The 10,897-nt window shown below is 42.5% G+C and overlaps 1 protein-coding gene across 4 annotated transcripts in view; it reads left to right on the top strand.

Annotated features, from left to right (window-relative positions):
• The window catches only part of BEST3 (bestrophin 3), a 36,899-nt gene that overhangs the window by 21,212 nt on the left and 4,790 nt on the right, over window positions 1–10,897 (top strand). For 3 of the 4 annotated variants that reach the window (XM_075274422.1, XM_075274421.1, XM_075274424.1), the window contains 6 exons: window positions 7,853–8,086; window positions 9,225–9,379; window positions 9,514–9,591; window positions 9,685–9,837; window positions 10,290–10,370; window positions 10,668–10,819. In XM_075274422.1, the coding sequence (XP_075130523.1) occupies window positions 7,853–8,086; window positions 9,225–9,379; window positions 9,514–9,591; window positions 9,685–9,837; window positions 10,290–10,370; window positions 10,668–10,819 (853 nt within the window). The remainder of the gene's footprint in view (window positions 1–7,852; window positions 8,087–9,224; window positions 9,380–9,513; window positions 9,592–9,684; window positions 9,838–10,289; window positions 10,371–10,667; window positions 10,820–10,897) is intronic. The other variant, XM_075274423.1, reaches the window with a different exon arrangement.

The raw sequence follows: 10,897 nt of genomic DNA on the forward strand, positions 1-10,897 counted from the left end.
TGTATGCTAACTAAAATGTAGTATTAGTAACAGTGGTGTAACTACCGTGGTAGCAGTGGTAGCAGCTGCCACAGGGCCCGGGACATTAGGGGTCTGGCGACAGCCGCTACCCCTGCGTTTTTTCCCCCCCTTAATAGACTCCTTAAAGGGATTCTACCATTAAAAATCTTTTTTCTGTGGATAACACGTCGGAATAGCCTTTAGAAAGGCTATTCGTCTCTTACCTTTAGATGGGATCTCCGCCGCGCCGTTCCTTAGTAATACTGTTTTTTACCGGTATGTAAATTAGTTCTCTTAGTGCCCGAGATGGGGTGCCCGAGAACATGATCCTGCGCCGCCTCTGTCTTCTGCTGGATCCTCCCCTTCTTTCTTCAGCAGCGTCACCTCTGTCGGCTCTTACACTAGTAAGAGCCTCGGAACTATGGCCGCGCATGCGCAGTCGGCTCTACTAGTGTAAGAGCCGACAGAGGTGACGCTGCTGAAGGAAGAAGGGGAGGATCGTCGAGGTCTTTAGTGTCAGTCAGGAAGGGGGGGGGCCCATGTCAAAGGTTCGCCACGGGGCCCCGCCATTCCTAGTTACGCCACTGATTAGTAGCTTTGACCCATTGTAAGGGAGCCTTCACACAGAGTAACGCCGGGCTCAATGTGTGCTTATTTTTACTGGCGTAGAAATGCGAGGGTAGCATTTACGTTGCGTTTACGCAGCGTTTTTTTACTATGAGCGTATACGTGGCCGTAAACGCCGTGTATACGCTCATAGTAAAAAACCGCAGCGTTAACGCTACCCTCGCATTTCTACGCCATTAAAAATAAGCACACATTGAGCCCGGCGTTACTCCGTGTGAAGGCTCCCTCAGAGACAGATCATCATTTTATTTTGTTCTGGGACAGCAATATTTTCATCATCCACCAGAGGGCAACCCCGCTCATATCCTAGCAGTGTGTCATTTATTTATTCATTTATTTATTTTTAAATAACAAAAACTTTGCGGTATCTTTGGATGTGTATGCTGGATGGGTTTTCACCTTATGCTTAAAGGGGTTGTTCAACACAAATAAAAATGTACATAAAGTTACATTTACAGGTACTCCATTTCAGCACTGTTGCCAGTCTTTGATGACATTTTCTTGAAACATTTCTCTCCAGGTCCACTCTCCTCAGAGGTGACCTGTACACATAGACATGACTGCTGAGGCTGTTTGGGCTTCCTCTATTTGTGTACAGGAGCTAATACATTAAAGAGCTTGCGGCAGAACCTGGTGATGCAATGCCTGAGTCTACAGGGTACATCTGCAACATCATTGGGGAACCTCTGAAACAGACTGAATGATGCAGCTTAAAGGGAATCTACTACCACCTTGAAGCATGCAGTATTACTACCTCTGCATTATACAGCACACTACATTTATAAATAATATAGCTTTAGAATGGCTTTCACTTTTGTAGATCTGGAAAAGTTTCACTTTGAATCAATATGTAAAATGCTGTGTAGCTCTTCTGCTCTTCCCAGATTGTTTGAGCGTGCTGTGCATGTGTAAGATTTTGCAGTATTGGATGGATCAAAGTGAAGTTTCTTCAAATCTCCAAAAGTGAAAGACATTACAACTAGAGATGAGCGAACAGTGTTCTATCGAACACATGTTCGATCGGATATCAGGGTGTTCGCCATGTTCGAATCGAACCAAACACCGCGTGGTAAAGTGCGCCAAAATTCGATTCCCCTCCCACCTTCCCTGGCGCCTTTTTTGCACCAATAACAGCGCAGGGGAGGTGGGACAGGAACTACGACACGGGGGGCATTGAAAAAAATTGGAAAAAGTCATTGGCTGCCGAAATCAGGTGACCTCCATTTTAGACGAATAGTGGATTTCAAATCCGGGTCATATGAGAATGTGAACTTTGTGACTATGAGACAGGGATAGCTGTACAGGCAGGGATAGCTAGGGATAACCTTTATTTAGGGGGGAATGTTGTTAAAAATAACTTTTTGGGGCTCTATCGGGTGTGTAATTGTGATTTTTGTGAGATAAACTTTTTCCCATAGGGATGCATTGGCCAGCGCTGATTGGCCGAATTCCGTACTTTGGCCAATCAGCGCTGGCTCTGCTGGAGGAGGCGGAGTCTAAGATCGCTCCACACCAGTCTCCATTCTGGTCCGACCTTAGACTCCGCCTCCTCCAGCAGAGCCAGCGCTGATTGGCCGAATTCCGTACTCTGGCCAATCAGTGCTGGCCAATGCATTGTATTGGCGTGATGAAGCAGTGCTGAATGTGTGTGTTTAGCTCAACTACACCGGTGGAGTAGTTGAGCTAAGCACACAGATTCAGCTCTGCTTCAATCAGCGCTGGCCAATGCATTCTATTAGCTTGATGAAGCAGAGTGTGCACAAGGGTTCAAGCGCACCCTCGGCTCTGATGTAGCAGAGCCGAGGCTGCACAAGGGTTCAAGCGCACCCTCGGCTCTGATGTAGCAGAGCCGAGGGTGCACTTGAACCCTTGTGCAGCCTCGGCTCTGCTACATCAGAGCCGAGGGTGCGCTTGAACCCTTGTGCACACTCTGCTTCATCAAGCTAATAGAATGCATTAGCCAGCGCTGATTGAAGCAGAGCTGAATCTGTGTGCTTAGCTCAACTACTCCACCGGTGTAGTTGAGCTAAACACACACATTCAGCACTGCTTCATCACGCCAATACAATGCATTAGCCAGTGCTGATTGGCCAGAGTACGGAATTCGGCCAATCAGCGCTGGCTCTGCTGGAGGAGGCGGAGTCTAAGATTGCTCCACACCAGTCTCCATTCTGGTCTGACCTTAGACTCCGCCTCCTCCAGCCGAGCCAGCGCTGATTGGCCGAATTCCGTACTCTGGCCAATCAGCACTGGCTAATGCATTGTATTGGCGTGATGAAGCAGTGCTGAATGTGTGTGTTTAGCTCAACTACACCGGTGGAGTAGTTGAGCTAAGCACACAGATTCAGCTCTGCTTCAATCAGCGCTGGCCAATGCATTCTATTAGCTTGATGAAGCAGAGTGTGCACAAGGGTTCAAGCGCACCCTCGGCTCTGATGTAGCAGAGCTGAGGCTGCACAAGGGTTCAAGCGCACCCTCGGCTCTGATGTAGCAGAGCTGAGGGTGCACAAGGGTTCAAGTGCACCCTCGGCTCTGCTACATCAGAGCCGAGGGTGCGCTTGAACCCTTGTGCACACTCTGCTTCATCAAGCTAATAGAATGCATTGGCCAGCGCTGATTGAAGCAGAGCTGAATCTGTGTGCTTAGCTCAACTACTCCACTGGTGTAGTTGAGCTAAACACACACATTCAGCACTGCTTCATCACGCCAATAGAATGCATTGGCCAGCACTGATTGGCCAGAGTACGGAATTTGTCCAATCAGCGCTGGCTCTGCTGGAGGCGGCGGAGTCTAAGGACGGACCAGAATGGAGACTGGTGTGGAGCGATCTTAGACTCCGCCTCCTCCAGCAGAGCCAGCGCTGATTGGTCGAGTTCCGTACTCTGGTCAATCAGCGCTGGCCAATGCATTCTATTAGCCCGATGAAGTAGAGCTGAATGTGTGTGCTTAGCACACACATTCAGCTCTACTTCATCGGGCTAATAGAATGCATTGGCCAATCAGCGCTGGCCAATGCATTCTATTAGCGTGAACTGAGTTTGCACAGGGGTTCTAGTGCACCCTCGGCTCTGCTACATCAGATTGCTACATCTGGTGTAGCAGTGCCGAGTGTGCATCAGATGTGTAGTTGAGCAGAACTGGCTCAGCACTGCTAAGTCTCTGCATTCGCATAGGAATGCATTGGCCAGCCTTCGGCCAATCAGCGCTGGCTCTGCCGGAGGAGGCGGAGTCTAAGGTCGGACCTGAATGGAGACTGGTGTGGAGCGATCTTAGACTCCGCCTCCTCCAGCAGAGCCAGCGCTGATTGGTCGAGTTCCGTACTCTGGCCAATCAGCACTGGCCAATGCATTTCTATGGGGAAAAGTTAGCTTGCGAAAATCGCAAACTGACAGGGATTTCCATGAAATAAAGTGACTTTTATGCCCCCAGACACGCTTCCCCTGCTGTCCCAGTGTCATTCCAGGGTGTTGGTATCATTTCCTGGGGTGTCATAGTGGACTTGGTGACCCTCCAGACACGGATTTGGGTTTCCCCCTTAACGAGTATATGTTCCCCATAGACTATAATGGGGTTCGAAACCCGTTCAAACACTCGAACAGTGAGCGGCTGTTCGAATCGAATTTCGAACCTCGAACATTTTAGTGTTCGCTCATCTCTAATTACAACGGTATGCTGTCTATAAGCACACTGTGCTGCCTAACACAGTAGTGGCGGTATTGTATGCTTGGGGGTAGTGGTGGACTCCCTTTAATATAAAATGATGTATGGTATTGTAAAGGTTTGTGGAATAATAAAGAAATATAAAGCGCATGGTGGCCCAGTGGTTAGCACTGTTACCTTACAGCACTGTGGTCCTTGGTAAATTCGATCATGGACAACATCTGCTTGGAGTTTATATGTTCCCCCTGTGTTTTTGTGACAGGCTGATTGACTATGTATGAAATTCATTCTAGCATGTATGTCTGTGTAAACAGGAAAACAAAAAATGGAAGTCGGCACTCCAATTAATATCCAAAAATTAAAATATACTTTTAATGTCCATGATTAAAATGAATTGACAAAAACAGAAGACCAGTGCAAAAACTTGAAAAATACGAAAACAACACTTACAGCATGATGAAAAAATAGACGTGCTCAAAGCATAGATGAACCAGCGTTAGTAGCTACTTAGTGGCTACTAACGCTGGTTCATCTATGCTTTGAGCACTTCTATTTTTTCATCATGCTGTAAGTGTTGTTTTCGTATTTTTCAAGTTTTTGCACTGGTCTTCTGTTTTTGTCAATTCATTTTAATCATGGACATTAAAAGTATATTTTAATTTTTGGATATTAATTGGAGTGCCGACTTCCATTTTTTGTTTTCCTGTTTATATGGCCTGGACCGGGAGGTATGAAGCCTTGAGCACCCAAGGAGAGTATTTCTAAAGTATCGCACACTATACAAGCACTTTATACGGGGGCTGTGTTCACTTTCCATATGTTTCAATGTATGTCTGTGTCTCTGAAGTGGGAAAAGTAGGCTGCAAGGCCCATTTGATAGCTCTGTTAACATATCAACCATACAACATATTAGGGAACCTTCCTGACATTGTGAGTCCATTAATAGAAAAAAATGGATTTGTGATTTTGAGCAGGTTTCCTGTAGAATGATAGTATGGTTATAAACTGGAAGTCTGGGTGAAGTCCGGTTTTAAAGGGGTTTTCTCAGCTATATACACTTATTGCCTATCCATGGGATAGAGGATAATGATCTGATTCACTGGAGTCCATCCATGAGGACCCCTAGCCATAAGGAGAATTTGGGCTACCACTACCTGTAAGTAATCCTTGAGAATCCTTGGCCACCATTCCATTCACTTCTATGGGTCTGTTAGAGATCACCATTATGATAGTCTCATAAAAGTCATGGAAGTTGTGGCGACCCATGTGCACCACCACTCCATTCACCTGGAACAATTAGTGGAGATTGATGTTCCCTGATCTTGTGATAACTGGGGGTTCAAGAGGTAGGACCCCGAGCTAATAGACACTTATCTCCTGTGCTGTGATTTGGGGATACGTTTTTATAGTCGGACAACCATTTTAATACATGTAGTAGACAGTAATATACTACTGTATATTGGGGTGATAACTATATATATATATATATATATATATATATATATATATATATCCTATTAATATTATAAATGTGAAAGTTTGTGAGTTTGTGGGTTTGTGTGTTTGGATGTTTGCATGTTCGGATGTTTGTTCCTCAATCACGGAAAAACCGCTCCACCGATTTGGCTGAAATTTTCCACAAACATAGTTAATACACCCGATTAAACAATAGGCTACTTTTTGTCACAATAGCGCACATACATTTTTCCCAGGACCCCCACAAAACCCAAACTCACACCACTATCTCTGCAATCTCACACACTTTGGACCCCGATTTGGCTGACATTTTCCACAAACATAGTCCCTACACTCGATTGCGCAATAGGCTACTTTTCGTCACAATAGCGCACATACGTTTTTCCCAGGACCCTTTGGATGTTCGGATGTTTGGCGGTCAATCACGCAAAAACCGCTCCACCGATTTGGCTGAAATTTTCCACAAACATAGTCCCTACACTCGATTGCACAATAGGCTACTTTTCGTCACAATAGCGCACATACGTTTTTCCCAGGCCCCTTTGGATGTTTGGATGTTTGGATGTTTGGCGGTCAATCACGCAAAAACCGCTCCACCGATTTGGCTGAAATTTTCCACAAACATAGTTATTACACTCAATTAAACAATAGGCTACTTTTCGTCACAATAGCGCACATACGTTTGTGCCAGGACCCCCACAAAACCCAAACTCACACCACCATCTCTGCAATCTCACACACTTTGGACCATAGCAAGCCACAAAATTCATATTGCCCTCTACAGCCTCGCCCCTAACCCCACACAATCACATATACATATACTTTACCACTTTGCCCCTCACCTTAACGATTCTCTAGGAGGCGCTCTTTAACGCTCCGGAGCAGCCATGTTTGCCCCCACCACTCTGACAATCCGCGACACCGCCCACCCATGTCAATACCCCTAGGAGGTCTAATAAATGCAAAAAAAAAGTTTAAAAAAAGTAAAAAAGATATAAAAAAAAATAAATAAAAAGGATTAAAAATTCAAATCACCCCCCTTTCCCTAGAACACATATAAAAGTAGTTAAAAACTGTGAAATACATACATGTTAGGTATCCACGTGTCCTAAATCGCCCACTCTACAAAGTTATACAAATATTTTTCCTGTTCGGTAAACGCCATAGCGGGAAAAATGGTCAAAAGTGCCAAACTGCCATTTTTTCACTGTTTTGATTCTGCTAAAAATTTGAATAAAAAGTGATCAAAGCAATAACATTTCCCAAAAATGGTTGAACTACAAAGTACACCCGTTCCCGCAAAAAAAGAAGCCCTATACATCCCCGTACACGCAAGTATAAAAAAGTTACGGCTGTCGGAATATGGCGACTTTTCAAAAAATAATTTTTTAACAGTTTTGGATTTTTTTTAAGGGGTCAAAATGTAAATAAAACCATATAAATTTGGTATCCCCGGAATCGTAACGAAGCACAGAATACAAGGGACATGTCATTTTGGTTGCACAGTGAACGCCGTAAAACCAAAGCCCGTAAGAAAGTCGCAGAAATGCATTTTTTCTTCAAATCCACCCCATTCTGAATTTTTTCCCTGCTTCCCAGTACATTATATAGAATAAATAATGGTGGCATCATGAAGAAAAATTTGTCCCAGGAAAAATTAAGACCTCATATGGCTCTGGGAGCAGAGAAATAAAAAAGTTATGGGGTTTAGAAGGAGGGGAGTCAAAAACGAAAATCAAAAAATGCCATCGGCGGGAAAGGGTTAACTTCAAATACTTCTGTCCCAAAGTCACTATGTAAAGTTTCTCACAACACCGTATATATAGCAGCTCAAATACAAATTAGCTTCAACACAAAAGTCTCACGTATTCTCTGAATTACAGCATAAACAAGATACAAACTTACATTTCATATCCCATACCATATACACACTACAAAAACCTTACCCCCGCCTGTATATACCCACTTCTACAATCACCGCAGACGAAGTCGCGGGTACCAGCTAGTATATATATATATATATATATATATATATATATTGCATAAACTACATGTAGCACTTTTCACTGACATTTTTTTTGTCCTACAGGTTTTTATGTCACTCTTGTAGTGAATCGATGGTGGAATCAGTTTGTAAATCTTCCTTGGCCTGACCGACTTATGCTACTCATCTGTAGCAATGTGCATGGAAGAGATGAGTATGGGCGGCTACTTCGCAGGACAATGATGCGTTACGTGAATCTTACATCATTGCTTATCTTCCGCTCTGTTAGTACTGCAGTTTACAAAAGATTCCCTACAATGGACCATGTTGTAGAAGCAGGTATGAAAATATCGAATGCCCATAAATCCTGCAAATAATTTTGCACATATAGATTAGATCATCTAAGATACTTTTTTATTTAATAATTCCACCAATCAATCAATTAATAACTTATGAAATATTATTTTGGAATTTTTGTAAATTCTGGGCAGCACAATGTTTCTCCAGTAGTCATATGGTAGAGATTGTTCTTTAGGCCAGGGCCCCATGTGGCGTAAAGGCTTAAGGCCCTATACACATGATGACAGACGTTTTTTACCCTTTAAGGATGGAGGATAGTTTGTACGTTTTTACTTTTTTCATATTTTCCTTCCAAGATTCATAACTTTTTATTTTTCTGTTGACACAGCTATGTGAAGGTGTATTTTTTTTGCATGACGATATGTACTTTTATTTTCAACCATTTTGGGGTGCATGTCATGTTTTGATTAGCTTTTAACTTTTTTTGGGGGGAGGGTCCATGTTAAAAATCCCACAATTCTATAGTTTTCTTTTTGTTATTTTCTTTACTTTATGTTTGTTTATTTATTATTATTTATTTCAAGCTTTTTTTATTTATGTATTTTTTTTCCATTTTATATGTCCCACAAGGGGAGTTGGAGCTGGGATCTCCTGGCTGCCACTGTAACCCCTCAGAACCAATAATCTTGTGTTAGGGAGCCCGAGGGGTGGCAGCAGAGGTGATTTTGCCCACTGCCCCCTAGATGCCGTGATCACTATTGATCACGGCATCCAGGGAGTTAATCTCCTGCAGCTACTCCCGGCTTTGGCTTTAGAACACAGCCCAGTGCCAGAGGTAATGCCATAGTAGTACGGCTCAGAGCGGGAAGGTGTTAAAGCAATGTGCATGAATGGTTATAGTCACATGTACATATTTATCACAGACTGTTTTACACGTCCATCAAAAAACCGACATGTCCTATCTTTGTCCGTTTTGTTGGATAATGTGAATACGCCCATAAACTTTAATGGGTTCTTAAACCAGCTATGAGACAACTGTGCAGATAATGGCCATTTTTCACAGCTATGTAAATAAAACCAAAATCGGATTGACTTTTCTGTTTTTGCCAGACATGTGCGTAAGGCCTAAGAGGTTCCTTAACGGTGTCCAAAGATTTTTCTGCTTCTTTCCGAACAGGATTTATGACATCAGATGAAAGAAAATTATTTGACAACCTTAAGTCCCCTCACCTTAAATACTGGGTGCCAGTCATTTGGTTTGGAAATTTAGCTTCAAAGGCCAGGACTGAAGGGAGAATCCGTGACAGTGTTGATCTACAATTAATGTTAAATGTAAGTACTGAATGTACTACAGTAGCTTCATTGTTCTGTTGGGATTCTACATACACAGGTGATAGATTGCTCTGTCTACAATACTCCCTATGGATTCAGTCACTTGGAGATTATTAATATGTTCTTTATCTCAGGAGATGAATCGGTATAGGTCCTGGTGTAGTCTCCTCTTTGGTTATGACTGGGTTGGTATTCCTCTGGTGTATACACAGGTACATATCATATATATTTTTAATAATGATATTTTCATTCCTAAAAATATTACTTGTAAAAAATTAACCATGGATCTACATGCTTTTTTCTAGGTAGTAACACTGGCTGTGTATACATTCTTTTTTGCTTGCATAATTGGGCGTCAGTTCTTAGACCCTAGTCAACAGTATGCAGGACATGATTTGGATCTCTACATTCCCATATTCACTCTCCTGCAGTTCTTCTTCTATGCAGGATGGTTAAAGGTAAAGCTTCCTGAATAAGGGCCTTTTCACAGGGAAATTTGGGGAAGAATTTTAGGTGGTCTTGTAGCTCAGAGTTCTCTCCTGTACAACCTGTGATGGAATGATGAAGCCGAGCTACAGTTTTCTGCTGTGGGTATAGCCATATATATAATTGGGCTAAGTGGGTCTGCTTGCACCATGATTTCTGCAGTCATTCAATCACACAAAAAAAAAAAAGACTTGGCCATCACTGCCTACCATTGAAAACAATGGGAGGAAAATTTCGGTTGTAATTTGGAACTGATCCTAAGTGGAATCTGCCTTAGAATCAGCTCCTAATTCATATGTGTGAACCTATGTACTCACCAGACATAAGTACAGTGTAGAGGTAGAGAAGATATAAAGATAGTTGTATATAATATGTAGAGGGAACTGTAAGTAACAAAAATATCCGTTCTGGTTGTCCCATACAGGTGGCTGAACAACTCATTAATCCATTTGGTGAAGATGATGATGATTTTGAGACTAACTGGTGCATAGACAGAAATCTACAGGTTAGGTCAATGCAAATTGTTTAGGTCATTATGATGAGAGAAAGAAATGTCCTTTGTATGGATTTGGCATTATCTTAATAGAGTGTGTTTGTGGCTTCACTATTGCTTGAATATGATCTGTCTAGGAAAACATATTGATCCTAATATGTGTATGTGGAAAGGGAGGGGGATTAGAGGGTGAGTCCTGCTGGGAACTGTTGTAAGGGATTACAATGTAAGTAGCGCAATATGAAATAGGATAACATTATATAAATGAATATATTGTCTAAAATAGACTGGTATATTTTTGGTTTATAGGTTTCACTCTTGGCTGTAGATGAAATGTATATGAACTTACCAAAGTTGAATAGAGACATCTATTGGAATGACACTGATCTACGGCCACCATATACACTTGCAGCGGCTGACTACTGTATTCCTTCATTTTTGGGATCAACAGTCCATATGGGGTAACTATCAATACTTGACTATATCTGACATTGACATGTGATATGTAGAATGCAGAGAAAGGATGTAGTATAGATAAT

Source organism: Leptodactylus fuscus, chromosome 5 (genome assembly GCF_031893055.1).
Source record: "Leptodactylus fuscus isolate aLepFus1 chromosome 5, aLepFus1.hap2, whole genome shotgun sequence".
Classification (NCBI taxonomy): Eukaryota; Metazoa; Chordata; class Amphibia; order Anura; family Leptodactylidae; genus Leptodactylus; species Leptodactylus fuscus.